Raw genomic sequence first — 20,633 nt, forward strand, 5'->3', positions numbered from 1 at the left:
AGTATCAAAGGCTGAAGACAGATTAAGGAAAACAAGGATATCTGGCAACTAAGAGATAACTGGCAACTCTGGAGATAGTTTTTGGTGGAATCATGAGATTGGAAGTCAAATTATAAAAGGTTTAGGTTGAGAAGAAGTTGAAGGTCTTTTATAATAGGCTATCAGGAAGAGATTCATAAAAAAGTGATGAGATGAGACCCACAGAAGGAAAGGTGAGTGAGAAGGGGATGTACATTCCAGGAGTGGGGATAGCCCAGTTCAAAGATGTGGAGAAGGGTGTACCATGTACAAGTAAGAGTAAGAAGGCCAGTTTGGCAGAACAAAGGAGCACATACATAATAAGACTAAGAACAGAGTTTATGTTTGATCATGAACATAATAAGAAGTCACTGGATTTTACTGAGTTAAGGGGGGGTGACATGGTCAGACCTCCTGTGTTAGACTTTCCTAACACTTTGGCAGATGTTTGGAAATGCCTTGGAAATATGCACTGAGAATACAGGAACTGGGAGAAAGAAAATGAGGGAATAAGTATTTATAAATTGTGTACTATGTGCCAATCAGTGTTCTAAATGCTTTCACAAATATCTCCTCTGATCCTCATGATAATCCTGCAAAATAGCTGTTATTATCATCCTCATAATACAGATGAGGAAACTGAGGCAAATAGAAGTGACTTTGCCCAGGGTCACACAACTAAAAAGTATCTAAGGCCAAATTTGAACTCAGGTGTTCCTGACTTCAGACTCAATGCTCTATCCATTGTGCCGCCAGTCACATTGAGATCAGTTAAATGTGAACTATTATTTCACCAAGAATGGGAAATAACTACTTTTTAATATTACCACCACCATTTTACATATCTTACAATTCTGTGACCACATGCTGGCATTAAATAAAAAATGAACAGGCACTGACATTGGAAGATGAATTGGGGACAGAATTAAATAAGAAGACTGAGAGGAACTGAACAGCAGTTAATTATGTATGGAGAACAATTTGGAACTACACCCCAAAAGTTATAAAACTATATACACCCTTTGACCCAGCAATATCACAACTAGTTCTATATCCCAAGGACATCAAAGAAAAAGAACCTACATGTACAAAAATATTTATACCATCTCTTTTTGTGGTGTCAAAGAACTGGAAACTGAGGGGATCTCCACCAATTGGAGAATGGTTGAACAACCATTATGGTTTATCAACATGATAGCATACTCTTGTTTAAAAAGTGATGAAGGTTTCAAGCATTCTTGATGAAAAGACCAGAGCTGAAAAGAAAATTTGACTTTCAAACACAAGAATGAAGAGAACCATGAAAAGGTGAACAGCAAAGAGAAGTCATAAGGGACTTACTAAAGTTGAACTGTTTACATTCCTACATGGAAAGACAATATTTGTAACTCTTGAAACATTTCAGTATCTGGGTACTGGGTGGGATTACACACACACACACACATGCACACACGCACACATACATAGAGACAGAGTGCACAGACTAAATTGAAGAGGATGGGATCATATCTTAAAAAAAAAAATGAAATCAAGCAGTGAGAAAGAAATATATTGGGAGGAGAAAGGGAGAAACTGAATGTGGCAAATTATCTCTCATAAAAGAGGCAAGCAAAAGACTCATTAGTGGAGGGATAAAGAGGGGAGGTGAGAGAAAAACATGAAGTCTACTCTCATCACATTCCACTAAAGGAAAGAATAAAATGCACACTCATTTTGGTATGAAAAGCTATCTCACAATACAGGAAAGTGGGGGATAAGGGGACAAGCAGGGTGGGGGGGATGATAGAAGGGAGGGCATGGGGAGGAGAGTGCAATTTGAGGTCGACACTCATGGGGAGGGATAGGATCAAAAGAGAATAGAAGGGGACAGGATAGGATGGAGGGAAATATAGTTAGTCCTATACAACACAACTATTATGGAAGTCATTTGCAAAACTACACAGATTTGGCCTATATTGAATTGCTTGCCTTCCAAAGGGAAGGGGTGGAGAGGGAGGGAGGTAAAGAAGTTGGAACTCAAAGTGTTAGGAACAACTGTCGAGTAATGTTCTTGCCACTAGGAAATAAGAAATACAGGTAAAGGGGTATAGAAAGCTATCTGGCCCTACAGGACAAAAGAGAAGACGGAGACAAGGGCAGAGAGGGATGATAGAAGAGAGAGCAGATTGGTCATAGGGGCAATTAGAATGCTTGGTGTTTGGGGGGGGAGGGGATAAAAGGGGAGAAAATTTGTAACCCAAAATTTTGTGAAAATGAATGTTAAAAGTTAAATAAATAAATTTAATTTTAAAAAAAAGTGATGAAGGGTATAGTTTCAGAATATCTGGGAAGACATACAAATTGATGCAAAATGAAGCAAGGAGAAGTTATTAAGTCTTTCACAGTTGATAATCCTTACAGTGTTGCTGTTATTGTATAGATTGTTCTCCTTGTTTCATTTTATAAAAAATAAAAATTATAGATAACCCAAAAGACAATGGAAAGGTGATATGCTGGGTTATAAAAGTAGCATATCTTATTACAATGGTGTCTAGCATACAAGAATAACAATATCTCTGATCAGGCATACTTCTGAAAAACCTGGAAAGATTTATATGAACTGATGCTGAGTGAAATCAGCAGAACCAGAATATTATACACAGTAACAGTCACACAGTGTGTGAGGACTGTTTCTATAGACTTAGCCCTTAAGAGCAAAGCAAGGCCCTAAAACATTTCCAAAGGACTCTTGATGCAAAATTCAATCCACACCCAGAGAAAGAACTATAGAGTTGGAACACAAAATAAAGCAGACTATTTTCTATTTTGTTATGTTTTGGTTTGGTTTTTCTCATGGTTTCTCCCATTTATTTTAATTCTTCTATGCAACAAGATTAATGTGAAAAGATGTTTAATAAGAACGTATGTGTAGAACCCACATAAGATTGCAGGCCATTGTGGGGAACGAGGGGGTAGAAAAATTTAAAACTTATGGAAGTGATTGTTGAAAACTGAAAACAAATAAATTACTTATGAAAAAATAACAAAATAAACAAAGAATATCTCTGATTAATGGAGGTAGGCCAGCCATATAGCTATGGGCAAGTTATAACAGAGTACCTTGAAAGGTACACTGCTACTCAAGCAATGTTTAAAGACCTAAAGGTGGCTTCTGACATGATGAAAAGCACCTTTATGGAAGAATCTGACAAGAGTTGAAGGGCATAAGGTATGACTGGGTGGCCATCTATACCACTGGAGGGAATATCCGCTACTGAAGTACTTAAGTAGAAAAAATAATCAATTTTCTAAAGGTTCAAAGCTCAACTAATTCAATGTTGGCTATACATATAATGAATACATTAATGTGGTAGAAACTCTGTTATTTTCCTCTCTAAGTTTAAGAGAGATGGTGAAGTCTTTTAGTTAACTCAAACTCAAGACATGGGTACGTAAAAGGATGTATAAAGAGATAAAAGAAGAAAATCTAGTGCTGCCCTACCCCAGTAAAAGAAACACAACTTCTTTTTTTATAACCCTATCCCTTTTCTTCAAAAATTTCTGCTGATACAAGGCATTCAAATTTACTTCCACTTGTCTTTTCACCCCAAATTCTTTTGTGCTATCAGACCTCTATGGCAAGTCTACAGACCTATTTGTCAGAGTGTTTATAAGTGCATAAAATAAAATACATAAGATTACAAAGAAAACCAATCATACTAAAATGTAGTTAACAAAATAATTAGAAACAAAAAAAAAGTAGAACTTTTGTCCTGTAGTCTGAATAAAACCCCAAAAGATTTGAAATTCCAAAATACAGAAAATGACTTCAGATCACAAAAACAGTGACTCAAGAAAGAATCAGGAAAAAAAGTCCTTAAAGTAACACAATTTAACCATCTCCACATTTGAAAAGTACATCATCACTGAAAAAGTTCTCATTTTAAAGAATGGATATTATCCTAGTATTTGGTCAACATACAGAAAATTTGAAATGAAGAAAAAAACTGTATATATAAAGTATTTGGCTATATCCCCAATTCCCTGCTGCCATCTTAGAAAACATGTTGTTATTTTGCCACTGGATTTCCCACCTACTGGAGTTTCCATTCTTATCCCCAAAACACTTACCTAAAGCTGTCCTGCTTACCAGGCTCAAAGAAAAGTGAAATTCAAAAGGTAGTTGGCACTCAGTACGGTACTCATGGCTATTAGTACAAACATTCAACTATATAATTAAACAGGCTCTTGTGGCCTGAGATTCAATAATAATTTTATTGTTTTTAATGGGAAAAGGACATTTTGGTAAATTGCAAACCACCCTACTACAATGATAAAAATCAGTTCTGAACCCTGTAAAATTTCTTACAGTGCTGGTTCATGCCTTTGACAACTACTAGCTGGCAACCACAAATCATCTATCAAAAAACTAAGAGGATTATTTTTAGTTTTAATACCGTTGAAAAGTCCTCTAAAACTTGCCGATCCTTTTGACTGCTTTCCATATACCTCCAATCTGGTTGGTACAGGTAAGAGTGAAAATTTTGCAACAATGGGACCTTTTTTTCCATATTGATTGTCATGTCATCTTCCACAGTGTCCAGAGCTCGAAGAACCAGGTAAAATATGCACACAGCATTGCTGAAAAAAAGTAGAAATATTTATGTCTCAAGGTTTTGAATGAATAAAGTTATCCGCTAGGGTATTCTGTATGCTACAAAATATTTCAATGACATGTCATATATAATATTAACACTATCATTTAAAACAATAAATTAATTTATTTAAAACTCAAAACAGTAGGAAAACTAAAACAGTCAAGATTTTTCACACCATATTCATTATTCTAATCCAATAAGCCACATTTAGGCAAACTTATACTGATATCTATATATCTGTATATCTATATCTATCTATCTATCTATCTATCTATCTATATATATACACACTGATATATACAGTTTATTCAAAATAATTTCAAGGACAGAGCCAGACTAAAAAAAAAAAACTGCTGAGTAGTCAAAAACAAAACAAAAACCCTTGTATCTGAAAAAGATGTATAGAGCATTGACACAAATTCATTTAAGAGCAAGTCATTCCCCCCCATAGATAAGTACTCAAAGGTTACAAACAGCTTTCCACCAAAGAAAGAGAAATGATCAACAATATGAAAAATATACTGCAAATCGTTAATAAGGAAAATGCAATGCTCTATAATGATGAGAATAAGAAGTATGATGAACACAGAAAAGCATGAGAAAGATTCATATGAACTATTACAAAGTGAAGTAAGCAGAGTCAGTAAAACGACGTAAACAATGACAACCATGCAATGGGAAAAAAACAACCACCACCAAAAAATGAAGATTAAATGATATAAAATTATTAAAGATCAAGTCTGGACCCAAAAAAAACTTGTGAGAAGACACTTCTGCCCACTCCTTTGCAGAGCTGGGTAGTCCACATGTATGGACTTTGTATATGTCAGATTTTTTTTTAAGCTATGTTGACTGGGGGTTTTTTTCTTTTAAAAAGAATTCTTTGTTTTAAGAGATGGCTCTCCTCCTGAAGATACAAGGGAAAAGGGATACAATGGGGAAACATGGGCAATATAAAAACAAAAAATAGCAATAGAAATTTGAGGGGGGTGGCTAGGAATGGAGACAGAAAGCAAATGAAACAACTGAAATTTCACCTTATACCCAAATAGGCAAAGATAATGAAAGACAAATTGTTAGTGTTGGAGCAGTAGAAGAAATATAGATATACTTTTGTTAGTAAAGTTATAAACTGTTCCAATCCTTCTGGAAAATATTGTGAAATTATGTTAAGAAAGTGACTAATTTCATTTAAAAATAGTGCCAGGCACTGTGCTATATGCTTTACAAATATTATCTCATTTTGACCCTCACAATCATGCTGGGAAATAGGTGCTATTTATTACTCCCTTTTATAACTGAGGAAACTGAGGCAAATACAGATTAAGTGACTTGCTGGGTTATGTAACTAGTAACTGTCTGAGCTGGATTTGAAGTCTTCCTGACTCCAGGTCCAACATTCTGCCCACATCAACACTTAGTTGCCTTCAAATCCTCTGACCCAGTGATTCTGCTACTGGCCATATACCCCAAGGCAGTTAAAAACAGAAAATATTCAGCACTTTTTGTGGTAGCAAAAGACTGGACACAGAGTGGGTAAACAAAAAAGAAATGTCTGCAAAAGTAGGAGGAGGCCAGATTCGATGGGCTATCAGTGCCTGACAGAGTAAATTTTACTCAGTAGTTGATAGGGAGGCTTTGAGCAAAGGAGTAACAAAAATAAATCTATGCAAAAGCAAAGTAGTCTGGCAGATGTGTAAAGGAATGGTTGGAAATGGAAAAAGAAGTGGGAATATCTTTTAGGAGACTATTGTACTAGTTCAAGTGGATGAGGAGGTACTCGGAAATTCTTTAAGTTCCTTCTGAATCAAGGATTCACTAATGTTCAGTTTTGAAAAACTGGTAAGCTATGTATGATATGTATGAACAACTTTCAGCTAATCAAAATGTTAATTTAGAATGTAAACTCCTTTAAGACAGGGGCTGTTTTCTTTTTGCTTTTTGCAGCCTCATTATAGACAGAGTGCTCTACATACCATACTCCACTTGACAAGAATCTGCCAAATTGAATTAACTTCTTAATCGTTTTAGGTAAAGAGGGAAGGAATTCTATTCAATTTTCAAAAATACATGTTAATACTGAAGAAACATATACATGGGACTCAAAGACAATTCATAAAAAGACCCCACCTCCCAAAAAAGGAATTAAGTTCTTCAACAATGAATCTCTTTCTTCGTAAGTTGTGTTTGGTTTAACACTCAGCATATTTTATATATTAAGAATCTGATTACAGAGAAAGATTTCAAATTAAACAAAAGATAAATAAATTTTGGATGTCACATAGTCAAGGTCATGAGTGCCTCCTGACTTACAGCCCTCACCTTTACGTACAACAACACCTTCTGACTGATCACCATGTGAAAATTTACAATCCACCTAAAGTTACAATTAACTGCACCTGTATTAGTTTTCCTTATTCATGTGCATTGATTCTAACAGATAACAACTGGTTTTTACCACTATCCCCACAGGATTAGTTATATTTAACCAAAAAGTAATATATACAGGGCTGGCATACAAACTTTACAAATACTTTGCAGTCAAGACACAGAGAAAGGGATCTTAGTTTAAACATCCAGCATGTAGATAGAAGTATTGATCAAAAAAATTAATTCACAAAACCTGCAGGAATAAAACTGCCATTGTCCCCTAAAAGTGAACAATGTCAGTCTCCCCTTTAAAAACTTCATTAAATGTCAAGGTGCCTCAAGGGGCATTCCCATCAAAAATGTGGAAACTTCAACTCTGGACACTTTATTATGGATTGGAAAACAATCTAGACAAGACACGTTGCAGAAAGGAAGAAATATTACGCTACATTCAAGTCAATTCTTCACAACAACCCCAGTTCCATCTTACATAAATCAGATGAGTCAACTATCCCATAAAGGAGGTTCTCTTTCCAAGTACACAGTAGTTGACAGTACTCACCGCAGCTCACTGTCGAGGGCCTGGATAACTGCTGCAAAGCTGCGACTAGTCTCGTTCAAGTACTTGTAACAAGTTTTCAGGCCATCACTGAGAGCGTCCTGTGGACAGAGAAGACAGGTGGAGGAGGAGGTGGAAGTAGAAGTTGAGGAAGCACGGGGCTGGGGTAGGCGAGAGATGGTAGGGGGCCAATAACATACTCCTTCCCCTCTGCACCAATCCCTAGTAGTCCAGGGGAAGAAGGCAACAACATAACAGCGCTGGGAGTTCCCGACTCCTATCCCAGAAGCCCTGGGTGCTGCTGAAGGAGTCAGCCCCAGAGTAAGCTTGAAAAGAGCCCCAGCCTTAGTGCAGCATGCAGCAGCCATGGGAGGCGGGGTTCAGGGCAGTAAGAAGTCAGGAGTTCCTTTCCATGGCCTGAGGGTGAAGATCGATAGACTAGACCGAGTAGAGGATGGACTTCCACAGCCTCAAAATAAACAGGCACTCCCCAGTTTCAGCCAGATAAACAGCCAAAGGCCCCTGGGACACCCACTTCCACTCCATGCTCCGCCCCCACACATGGAATAACAAGTGCCCACTTCCTTAACCCCTTAAAACCCACTGAAGGACCTAGCACTCCTATGTTCTTATAACTTTGAACTTTAATACTATTACCTCTCTATTTTAGAGATTCACAGCCTTAGAGAGTTTGGTGGGTCCTCAGAGACAGTTATCTAACCCAACCTCCTTCACACAAGTGGAAACTGAGAACCAGAATAGGTGAATTTTTGTTCAGAGTCACGTATTTGAACCCAGGTCTAACAACTCCAAAACAAGTATTAAAGCTATTGTACACCATGCTGTTATTCTCATAAAAAAAAATAATAATAATACCATGTCTTATTCTCAAAATGTTCAGTATTTGTTGAATAATTAAAATGTTTATACTTTCATTTCCTTAAGCCCAGGTATTACAATTGCTACTTCCTACAAAATAAAATTTGAACTTATCGGAAAGCTGGCTGTTCCTGTTACAGTATTTGACTACAACTTGAGCTGATCTTTCAGCTGAGTTGTAAATCACCAGACTATTTACCCTTTCCTAAACAAGCCAGGTGGCACACTTGATAGAGTTCTGGGCACAAAATCAGGAAGACTAATTTTCCTAAATTCAAATCTGGCTTTAGACACAGTATCTGTGTGACCCTGGGCAAGTCACTTACCCCTGTTTATCTCAGTTTCCTCATCTGTAAAATGAGCTGGAGAAGGAAATAACAAACCACTCCAGTATCTTTGCCAAGAAAACCTCAGATGGGGTCATTAAGAGTCAGACACGACTAAACAATGAAAAGAATAAGGGCAAATTATACAAAGTATTTTCTACCAATTTCTCCGATGCAAATATAATGGGGGGGGGAGTGCGAATCTGATAAGAATTTCAAACCATCTCCCCTAACTGCTCAAACAAATGTTTTTCTAGTAAAAATTAAAAGAACTGGGAGATATATGTATGTATATTTGTATATATATATACACAAACACACATTTTTAAAGTAACTTTAATCTTAGGATATTTAAAAATTCTAGGCATCAACTATTTCCACCTCACATCAAAGGAGCAAAGAAGAATGAACAGAAAGGGTAGGAATGTTAATGAAATCAACTAACTTCCTTTACACTTAAAAAATCAGCTTGATAACACTTTCCTATAAACAAATTAACAACAGTCCATTAGCCTTCATTTTTATTTTAATAGTAAATTCACCTATTCTTTAATTGTAACTATCTAGTTATAGTCACTGGGATTCAGTTAGAGCTTCAATACCTAAGAACCACTTTCTTATAGAAGGCTATACTTTTCCTTATACCATATTATAATACATCTTGCATCTCCAGAAATAGAGACTGAATTTATTTCCCTGGTTCTATCTCTTTTACCCCTATTCTTTCCCCCTTATTTTCAGTAGGATCATAGGAATTAAGAGACAGCAAGACTTTTAGAAATGATCTTATTTTAGAGATAAAAGAAACTGAGACCCAGAGAGGCTATGCAACTTGCCCAAAATCACACAGGTAGTAAATAACTAACTTAGAATTTGAACCCAAGTCAAGGCTTCAAATCCATTGTTCATCATGCAAAGTGAATGAGAAAAACCTAGAGAACATCATACACAGTAATAGCAATATTTTAAGGATGATCAACTGTGAAAGACTTAGCTACTCTGACCTAGAGAAAACCCAAGACAAATTGTTAGGCAAGATTTCCGTATCAGAAAATAAAAAGAGTAAAAGACCCCTCTATTAAAGCTCTGATAATTTCACTGCTTAAAAATGTAGACAGAACATTGAATGTAGTTCTAAAAATTTTGTATTAAGAGAATATTTTAAACCCAATAGGGAGGACATGCTCCTTTTTGTAGACAATACTGTACCAATTGCTTCAGTGTCCCAGAACATTATAAGGATTCTTCAATAAGATCCACAGCTATCTAAGAAACTGGCTTGGTAATCCACAAAGAAAAAACAAAGTAGAAAAGTAATTGATATTGCCTAGATAATAAGATACAACTGGATAGGAAACCAACAGCACATTTATCTTTGGGCAGGCATTGTAGACAGACAAGATAATTGGACAAGAGAAGAACAGGCTGGACCGCATTTGAAAAATATGCAATGTTCTCAAGGATAGTATGATGCTCACTGCCACTAAAGCTTATCTTCTAATTCTAATAATCTCCCGAATGATGAACTATTGGCTGCAAATCAAGAAACACCCAAATCTCTAAAGAATCAAAATTGTAGGTCATTCAAATGACAGTGGAGAGTATCAAAGAAGTGCAACAAATGACGTTATGTCTAGAAAAGGAAGTGGTCATGTAGAGACAAAGATGGACAGAGACAATGTTGCATTTTTAGAAATTTGTTGTTTGTCTTTCGTTTTCAAAGGGAACCAATGACATCATGGAGTGATGTCTTGACTCATTCAAGAAATGGATTAGGGTGACGCAGTGTTGCACAGCCTCTCTGTGCCTCACTCTCTCTTCCAGAGTCATTGAAATCCAATGGCAAGACAAAAGTCAAGATAACTAGTGATGGCTGGGGATGCAGTGAATGACCTTGGCATTTCTGATACCATCACCAAACTCTAAGGGCTGCAGAGTGCCTGCTTCATCAGCCTTCATGGCTGTTGGAACAAATTGTTCTTATATGCCCATTCTACCAGGGGAAGTATTCACATGCTTGGGGTAAACATTCCTCTAACTCACTGAACAGTTTGAGGCCCCTTAGTTATCTTCAACCTGGCTTAAGCCTGTCTGCCTAGACAATTTACCAAGGTGCGTCCACATGCTGCAGCTTCTTAGAGCCACAGGTGAAAGTTGAGTGCTAGGTAAACAACAAAGGTGGATGAGCAGCCCTAAAAAGGGTTCAGCAAGCCCTCACAACAGAGATGCTAGTCCTCCTTGAAAACTTATCAGAAAGTCTCAAGTGCCTTGGATAAATGGAGGGCATGGACAAGAATCACAAAGGATGAAAAGGAGTAGAAGCACAAGTGGAAGGAGTTGGCTACACTGATGATCCATCAGAAAGCATGAAAGTAAGGAGCAGTCTAGCTGTGCTCATTATTTAAGGTACCATTCCAACAAGTGAAACTTTTCTTTTAGAGAAAAGGACCCTTTTGTTATAAAAGTAAAAACTCTGTAAAATCTGTTTTTTAAGTGTAGGTTTTTGACAGGTCATCTAATGGAGGTCAGCTATTCATTCAAACACTAAGCAATACAGATTTACCCCCTAGGCTCTGTTCTAGGTCCTTTTCTCTCTATTCTTTTGGTAGCATCATCAGCTCAAAGTACTTCAGTTACCATTTTTGTGTAGATTACTTTCAGATTTATATATTCACACTAAGTCTCTCTCCTGAGCTCCAGTCTCACATCACTAACTGCCTACTGAACATTTCAAACTAAATGTCCCATTGGCATCTCAAACTCACCATGTGGAAAACATAACTCATTACCTCACCCTATTCTTTCTTCTAAGTTCCCAACTTCTGTTGAAGGTACCAGTATCCTTCTAGTCACTTAGGATTGCAACCTGAATCATTCTTGACTCTTTGCTCACCTTTCATGAGGAAAAAAGCATTTTAAGGATCAGAAACTAAGTAATATTTTGGTAAACCTCCCCATCAGTAACAAATTGCCTCAGTAATAGTGCTTATCCTGCAATCTTCCTGTCTCTAGCATTGTTCTCCAGCGGTAAACTTTTCTCAAAGATTTTTTTTTTGGCTTTAAACACCTCAGTATCACTAACTCTCCCCTCATATTTAAAATTCAACAGCAGAATAGTATCTTTTCTCCCAAGCCCTACTCTTCTTCTGAACTGTCCTATTACTACTGAAAGGAACACCATTCTTCCCATCACCCAGATTCACAACCTCTATGTAATCTCTTTCTCTCTCAGTCACACCACTTATTCAATCTGTTGTCAATTTGTTTCTACTTTCACATCTCTTCTCTGCCATGTTCTCTTCACTCACAAAGCGGGCACCATGGTTGAAGCCTCATAACCTTTTGTTATCATTATTACAATAAATTTCTAATTGGTGTCCTTGCCTCAAGTCTCTTCCACATTCCAATTCATTTTCCATTCAACTACCAAAGTAAATTTTCTTAAATTTAGGTCTGACCATGTGCAGTGGTGCCCCATTACCTGTAGTGTCAAAAATAAACCCCTTTGTATGGCATTTAAAGCTCTTCATAACTTGGCCCCTACTTTCCTCTCTTTTTACATTCTCCTCCCCTCCTTAGAACTCTACTATCTTGTAATACTGGCTTACTTGCAGTTATTTGAACATAGCATTCCATACCCTATCTCAGTGACTTCTCACAGTCTGTTCTCTGTGCCACTCCTTACTAACCTCCCCTTTTTAGATCGCTGGTTCCTTAAAGACATCTCAAGCTCTGTTTATTCTAGGAGGTACCCTGGCTGCCAGAGCCATGCTCTCTGGGGTTGAACTTCTATTTACTCTGCCTTGATATGTTATGTTTTATATATGTAGTCTTCCCTATTAGCATGAAAGCTCCTCAAAAATAGCGATTGTTTTTGCTTTTCCTCTAGTATTCCAGGGCATAGCATTGTCTGGTACGCAGTAAATGCTTAACACTTGACCAATTGCTTTCATCATATCATCCCCCGAACTGGCAACTGCTTATTGCTTTGCCTACCACATCAATTTTTAAATCTTTCACCTTCCATTCACGTTCTATGAACCTTCTCAAGAGTCCCAGAGCTGTTCCTCACAAACCCAGGTGGTATCCATGTTTTCACAAACAGGCCAACATCAAGCCCACTTCCTTGTCTTTTCTCATGCTCTTAATGGAATGCCCTTTCCCCTCCTCTCCAAAAATCCAAATTTTGCCCAACTTAAGGTTCAAATAAAAACCAGCTTAGTATTTCCCTCACTTTTAACTCATTTAGTAATCATAACCCTTACCACTCAATGTTGCAAATCTTGTGGTTTAACGGAATAAAGGGCTGTTTCTGGTAACTCTATCTTACCTACTAGAAGCTAACTCCTAAATGGCAAATGTCTTCTTTTATTTCTTCTACAATGCAAAGTTTGGTCTGGACAACCTTTTGCTAAAATTCATTTGACTACCACAGACTTTTCAAAAAATTCCTGTAAAAACCTAAACTAGTATCTCCAGGCTCCACCAGCAACTCTAAGCTTTTCAAAAGCAAATTCTCTCAAATGCCCAGTTCTGAACATCCTCAAATCTGACCTTTCATTTTAGGGAAGATGGAAGAGGCAGAGAAAAAGAGTTTTGCCCAAGATCATACAGCTGGGGACCAATCCCTTAGTATTATCCAACTCTCCTACCAATTCGAAGGAGATAATTCTCTTTTCATGCTCCAGTATTAGGTCAAGCAAGAGCCCTTAACCTGGTAGCTTGGTATTTGGAGGTGTAAGAGATTTAGAAATTAACTGGCTAATGCTGAAAACTGTCTTTACATATAATTGGAAAAAATAAAGTACTATTAAACAATGTAAAAAAAAAAATAATTGGCTCACACTATTTATTCTGCAGAGGAGGAAACTGTAACGCAGAGTTAATATTCAGGAAAGCCTGTATTGGAAAAACAGGTCTTGACTTCATTTAGAAGGCTTTTCCCACTTTATCTGAAGATTTTTGGTTTGCTTTTTCCACTTTATCTTAAGATTTTTGGCTTGTTTTTTCAATTTCACTTCTAAAATTTCATCTTATCATGAATTTTGCCTCTACTACAGCGACCCTGGGCAACATTCTGAATATGAAGTCAGGACCTGGCTTCAAAATTTGGAGACCTCACCTGTAAAATGAGGGTAGCTGACCTTGAGTCTGAGGGCCCTTCTAGTTCTAGGCCCATGATCCTATGACTAGATGATTTCTGAAAACCTTCCCAGCTCTATGACGCTTACTGTTTCCCCTGTTGGTAAAGTGGGGTGGGGGATGTGGAGGCAGGGAATAAATTGGGGTTAAGTAATCTCCAAGCCCCTTTCCAATTACGAAAGCTAGGGACCCACTACAATCAATATTTATTAAGCGCGGGGGATTATGCTAGACTCCGGGGGAAGTGGGGGGCGCCGGAGGAGGGGGAGGGGGGGCCGGACCGGCCCTTCCCCGGCCCCGCTGGTAGCGCACAATAAGCATCTTGGGAGGAGCTGCTATGGATCTTTCACCTGTCTCAGGCTGGGGGCGGGCTGACAGAGAGGGCTCGTCTGGGGTGGGGAAGAGGGGGGAGGAGCAAAGGGGAGGGCGCGCGGTGGACCCGGGCTGCGGCCCGGCTGGGGGCCTCGGGCGACGCCCCACTCACCTGGTCCAATTTGGGCATCACCTTCCTGGCTCCCCCCATCTTGAACCGCAGGAGGTTGTAAAGCTCCTCCGGGTGCCCGAGCAGCTCCACGAACTCCATGTCGGGGCTGCAGACGGGCTTCTCTCCCAGTCAGTCTGTCAGTCAGTCACTCAGTCAGTCAGTCAATCAATCAATCAGTTAGTCAGTCTAGTCAGCCCAGCAGCCGGCTTCCTTCCTTCCTTGGTTACCACCGGCGCCGTGACTGACACACCACTAATACACTGAAACCAAAGGGGCGGAGCCACGAGAAAGGAACCGGGGGCGGAGGAGGTTCGAAGCCGTTAGTCACGCCCCTTCTATCACCACACCGCCAATTGATGCCTAAGGCTCGAGATCCCGCCCCCTCCCGAGATCGCCGGGTAGAAGGGCGCACGTTCATTGGCCCACGATGCTCGCACCAGGAAGACGCTAGCCAATAAGCAAGCCGGACGAGTCTGGTGTGACGGGCGCCTTCCCGAAGCCCATTGGACCGTCGTCTTGGGCTTCCATACCCGAGGCCTCTGGACTCCTACCTCTGTAGTCTTCTGAGTCGGAATGGAGGAGGCAGAGTGGGCTGCGGTATGAGGGAAACTACAACGGTCCTGGGTGTCGGATGGCTAGTTTTCTATTGCCCAGCCCCGGAGCTCGAGGCGGTGCGCTGGGTTGGGATCCCTTCCCACCCACTAGCCAGGCCTGGGTCCTCTTCCCCACGCGGGCCTTGTCTTCTCCCGCCAAGTACGCCGACTTCCGCTGCCAGAAACTCCGGGTTACGGAGGGGGAGGGGGGATAACGAATTCTCGGCACTCTTTGCCCGGGGCGGGGGGGGGAGGGGGGGGAGCGTGTCGGAGCGTGTCGGGCGTCCGAATCAGGACCGCCCTGGGCCGAGCTTCGAGGGAACTCTGAATCCCTAAAGGCTGGAGCCATTTCCCCGCCCTCCGCCCGCTCCTTGCTCAGCAGGGATGCTTCCCCGGCCCCCGCTCGGCGCTGCCCACTGCGTAATTCGTCAGTTGAGCCAGCAGCGCCGCCCAGTTGGTGCCCGGTCAAGCTGCCCTGGGTCAAACAGCATTCGTTAAGCTCCCACTAGGAGTGGGAACGGTGAACGCCAGGTGCCGCGGGAAATAAAAGCCCAAAATGGAAACGTTCTCTGCCCTCAAAGACATCATGTAAGGGGAGACATAGAGCCGGTGAAGCAAAATTGGTATAAACGAGAGTTGTTTTTTAAATACTGTATACCTTTTGTTTCGGTCTAGATCTGACCCTGTATCCCTTTCCTAGCCCCTCCCATCCCTCCTAACAAAGAATTCCTTAAAGGGAAAAAAAGTGGCCAAAAAAAATCTGAAATTATATGCAGTATTCCCTTAACCCGTACACTCTTCTGTCTCTTACTTGAAGTCAAAACTGTTCTTTGTGCTTTCGGAACATTCATTTTTTTATTGTTTTGCGATGGTTCCTAACATTTACTTTGTAGTTACCGTATGTTGTTTTGCTTACTTCACTGTGTACAGGTCATAGAGATCTTTCCATGCCTCTCTGTATCCATCACATACATAATTTCTTACAGCATAATATAATATTCCATTACATTCAGAGTACCATAGTTTGTTTAGCCATTACTTAATCGATGGGCATCTCTAGTTCTTTGGCATGTTTTTTTTTTTAATGAAAATTCTAGCAGAGCACAATCCCTAGGTGCAGATTTGCCAATTGCTGTTAAATTTCTAATCTTAAAAAGTTCCCTACTACTCTGAAAGGCTGTTATTTGCCAAGAGTCATGTGTGGGATTGGAGGGACAATTTGAAGTGAGATCTTTTCTCAGTCAAAACTAACCCTCAAGCCACTTCAGTGTGTTTGTGTATTCATACACATTCTTTATATATTTGTATATACAAATTATGTATATATGTGTGGATACAAATATGTATCTTCATATATATATATAGTTTACGTAATTGGTAAATATTATAGACAATTTACATATATGCACAAATAGAAAAATATTTTTAAGCATTTTTTAACCTTTAATATGGATCAGATACAAAATAAATATAAGTAATGGAGAAAAGAGGAGAGTGGCCTGCAGCTGGAGAATGATCAGGAAAGGATATAGGGGAGATGTTGAGCTTGAGCTAAGCTTTGAAGGAAACTGTGGAATACCTAAGACGGAGAAGTTGAGAAGGAAGTGTATTCCAGGTATGGAGGCACAGCCCATGCAAAGGAACTGAGCCAAAGCTGGAATGTCATTTGTGAAGAACAGCAAGGCCGTTTGGTTGGACCAAAGAGTTTCTGAAGGGAAGAAGTGTTTAAGAGGAGCTCAGTGCATAAAATCCCTTTTCATCTGCCACAAACTAGCCTTCCTTGCACTATGTAAGTTCAAAGGCTAAGAAATCCAAACAGACCCATCTTTCTACATCTACCAAAGCATTCCCAGAACATCCTTGAGTACTAAGTAGAACCTTGTACAAGTGTTTGTGTGGTCCCTAGTTCTGCAGTTATTTATTATCTGAGCCCGGGGAATCGCTTCCAATAAGCACTTCTCAAGTCAGCGTTAAATATACTGGCCCCAGCAAATCTCTTGAGACCTCAAATGCACCCAGATACCATACACCACTCTCAAGGAGTACCTTCTCACCAACAACCCCACTTCTCTAGCTTCTATCCACAGCCACAGTCCAGCAAACACCTCTCTACTTCATTTCATTTTCTAGAGTGTTTCCTCTTCTCTCTCCCTACTTTGTCTGTAAATGTCTTTGAATTAGTTTGGCTATTAGGCAAAGCATGACAGAAATGTCAACTAGGAAAACTCCAGTAACTACTAGAAGGGTTCTTTGGCATCTTTGTTCCCACACCTCCAGTTAAGCCACCACAATTTCGGTATGATTTAAGGAAGTCATAGGGCAAGTCACTTAGCCTCTTAGTGCCCCAGGTCCCTTTTTAAGGATTAAGCAGCAGAGGTGCCGATATGCATTAAGTAGTTTCCTTAACAAGAAGGAGAAGAAAACAAGGAAAAACTTCCTGACAATTTTTTTCTGCTTGTATTAGGCAATTTTCTATTACATTGAACCAAAATCTAACTCTGTTCAATTTCCACCCACTACTTCGAGCTTAGCCTTGAACTTGTAGAGCAAGTATACCTCTTCCAGATGATACCTCTTAAGACAATTGAAGACAGCTTAAATCGGAACACAAGTCTTCTTTGTTCTATGCTAAATGTTCCCAAGTCATTTAACTAATCCATATAAGGTACAATTTCTTGTTTCTTCCGTTGTTGCAGACTTCTTGCCTCTCTAAATGCAGTCAAAAGACTGAATTAGTTTCTTTGAGTAAAAGAGATGTGGGTCCGAGTGCAGGCTTTGATACTTCTTTCCTGCATTACAATTGGCAAACCATTTAAAATTTCCAGGCCCCACTTTCCTCATCTGTAAAAATGAGAAAAATAACACTTGCACAGGATTAATTTTTGAAAGTACTTTGTAAAATTAAAGTGCCATGTAAATGTAAATTATACTCATTACAGTGATCAAGGTGTATCATAGGACTCAAGCTAATGGTAGGAACAGAGGATTGAAAATCTCTCTTCCTGAAAGTATCATTGCTTCCATTTGTAAAATAATAATAATAATGTGAAATAGTATTGGAATGGTAGATTGGAATCTTGCCCAATCTGGGGAAAGTCTGTCAAAATCTTCAGAGCCAAGCTAAAGAGTCTGTAGTTGACGCAGCTAAATGGCTCACTGGATAGGGAGCTAGGACTACAGTTAGCAAAATCCAAGTTGAAATCCTGTTTCATATACTTAATTGCCATGTGACCATGGGCAAGTTACTTGAGAAGGAGAAGGAATAGCTTGCATTTACCTGTGCAGATTTTGCAATGAATCTATCTCTTCCACTGACAAGTAAATGCTTGTATGGGCTAGTCTTCCTTTTTAAAGAGAAGGTAAATGGACTACAGAAACACCTCCTCAATTCCTAGGTAAATTGTTCTTTAACAAAAGTGGAAGAAGGGGTTAGAGGTAAAAAACAAGGGAAAAAAGGCAAACAGGACTTCTTTTATGCTTCAGAAATATACAAAGTAGAAGCATGTGACAGTAAAGAAAGGGAAGAAAGACAATTGAGCTTTGGAGTTATGCTAAAGGAATGAACTCTTTCCAACAGAAAAAGAAACTGAGCAGTCTGAGGATTTAACAGCTCCTAGTCCTCCAAACAATGATGATGTCAATCAACAGGTAGTCCTAAAGATTCACTTATTTCCCAAACAGAATAATAAAATATTAGAGCAAGAAGCGTACTGGAAGTATGGGGAGGCACTTACAACTAGGGAAAGGCCTCTTGTAGGTAGCACTTGAGCTCAATTTGAAAAAAATGAAGGATTCCAACCCAAAAGCCAAAGATTAAGAGAGAGAGAGTATCTCAGGGAGTACCCCTTAAAGTCATGGGGTGATAGTTTGTGCAAAGCCTCTGTGAAAAAGATGTAATTGTGTGTAAAACAGCAAAAAATCTAGTTTAGTTGGACTGAAAGAAGAGTAAATGAAGAGGAGCAACACATGATAACTCTGAGAAGAAAAGTGGAAGCCAGGTTAGGAAGGGCTCTTAACTGGAGAGTTTGTATTTGACTACAGATAATCATTGGAATTTGAGTGTGTGGGGGGGGGGGGGGGTGACACTGTGGGATGTTACAGGAAAATCACTGGCAAATTGTATGAAAAATGAATCAGAGAGGGAAAGACTTCAGGCACAGACCAATTCAGAGGCTCTTGCAATAGCACAGGTTCAAGGTGATAATCAAAACTAGGATAGCGACTGAATAGATGCAAGAGATATTGTAAAGGTAGATTCCAGAAGACCTGGCAATTAAGGGAAGGGTGGGGGAGAAGATGGGAAAGGATAATTCCTGGACTATAAACCTGAGCATTTGTTAGGGTAGTGCTTTCTAACAGAAATAGGAAAGTTTACTATAAGCAGCAGATTGATTTATTGTTTTCTTTTGCTTTGAAGAAGGGAGAAGGCTAGGAATGAATTTTATTTTGGACTTGAGTTTGAGATGCCTGTTGAAAATCTCATTGGATATATCCAGTACACAAGTTTTGAAAAGAAATAGAGGATAGTTTCTATGTCTTAAATGCATTCCTTCACATTTTCCTTTAAGAATCCTTAATTTCAAAGGGTTCAAGGAACCATCTCCTGCTCAAAACCTTTCCCATTTTCTCTCTTCCCCTCTACCATATCATGAACAACTGTTGTACAATTTATAGTCACAGAATCAAAGACTTAGGGCTAGAAGGGAACTTATAAGACATCATCTCCTCTTCTTTTGCAGATGAGGAACCTGTGGCCCACAGGGATTAAGTAGAAAGCAAACTGGCCATAGAAAGGACCTGAGTTTGATCAAATCCTGCCTCCAAGGTTGAACTTGGGCAATTCACTTAACCTCCACAGGACTGATTCATCTCTGAAATGATGAGGTTACATATAAATCATCAGCATTTCTATATATTACCCCAAAAAACCCACCAAGAAGAAATAAAAGAGAAATGCCATTTAAAATAACTTCAAACAACATAAAATATTGGGGAACCTACGTGCTAATACAAACCCGGAAACTATATAAACTCAATTGCAAAACACTTTTCACAAATCTGGAAAGACTTACTTGAATTGATGCTGAGTGAAGTGAGCAGAACCAGGAAAACATTGTACACAATGTGCAATGACCAACTTTTTTGATAGACTTAGCTCTTTTTAGCAATACAGTGATCTAAGACAATTCCAAAAGACTCATGATGGAAAATGCTATCCATGTCCTTGGTTGCCTAAGAAGACCATGCCATCAGAGAAATGATGACATGACTTGCACTTGACTTTGTTTTGAGTGAGGGAGGGCTGTGCAGGTCACCAGCCTCACTTCTCCAGAGCCATCTGAATCCAGTGACCAGATATCCATCAGGATGCCTGGAGATGACCCAGGATTAGGCAATTGGGGTTAAGTAACTTGCCAAAGGTCACCCAAGCTAGTGAGTGTCAAGTATCTGGGGTGAAATTTGAACTCAGGTCCTCCTGACTCTTGCACTGGTGCTCTATCCATTGTACCACCTAGCTGCCCCAAAAGTTGATAGCATAAGCAAATTATGGGAGTATGGAATATTTTACCTGTCAGATTTAGGAATATGGAAAGAATTTATGATCAACCAAAAGATAGAGAACAT

At 39.3% G+C, this 20,633-nt stretch overlaps 1 protein-coding gene across 4 annotated transcripts in view; it reads right to left on the reverse strand.

Moving 5' to 3' along the window:
• Positions 1-15,310, reverse strand: part of FDFT1 (farnesyl-diphosphate farnesyltransferase 1) — a 36,831-nt gene extending 21,521 nt beyond the window's left edge. For 2 of the 4 annotated variants that reach the window (XM_072634389.1, XM_072634387.1), the window contains exons 1-2: positions 7,588-8,292; positions 4,455-4,638 (exon numbers count right to left, since the gene is read on the reverse strand). In XM_072634389.1, the coding sequence (XP_072490490.1) occupies positions 4,455-4,638; positions 7,588-7,952 (549 nt within the window). In that variant the 5' untranslated portion in view covers positions 7,953-8,292. Of the gene's footprint in view, positions 1-4,454; positions 4,639-7,587; positions 8,293-14,415; positions 14,744-14,966 lie in introns of those variants that run through there. The other 2 variants (XM_072634390.1, XM_072634388.1) reach the window with 2 other exon arrangements.
• Between the last annotated feature and the right edge of the window lie 5,323 nt (positions 15,311-20,633).

This window comes from Notamacropus eugenii, chromosome 1 (genome assembly GCF_028372415.1).
Source record: "Notamacropus eugenii isolate mMacEug1 chromosome 1, mMacEug1.pri_v2, whole genome shotgun sequence".
NCBI lineage: Eukaryota > Metazoa > Chordata > Mammalia > Diprotodontia > Macropodidae > Notamacropus > Notamacropus eugenii.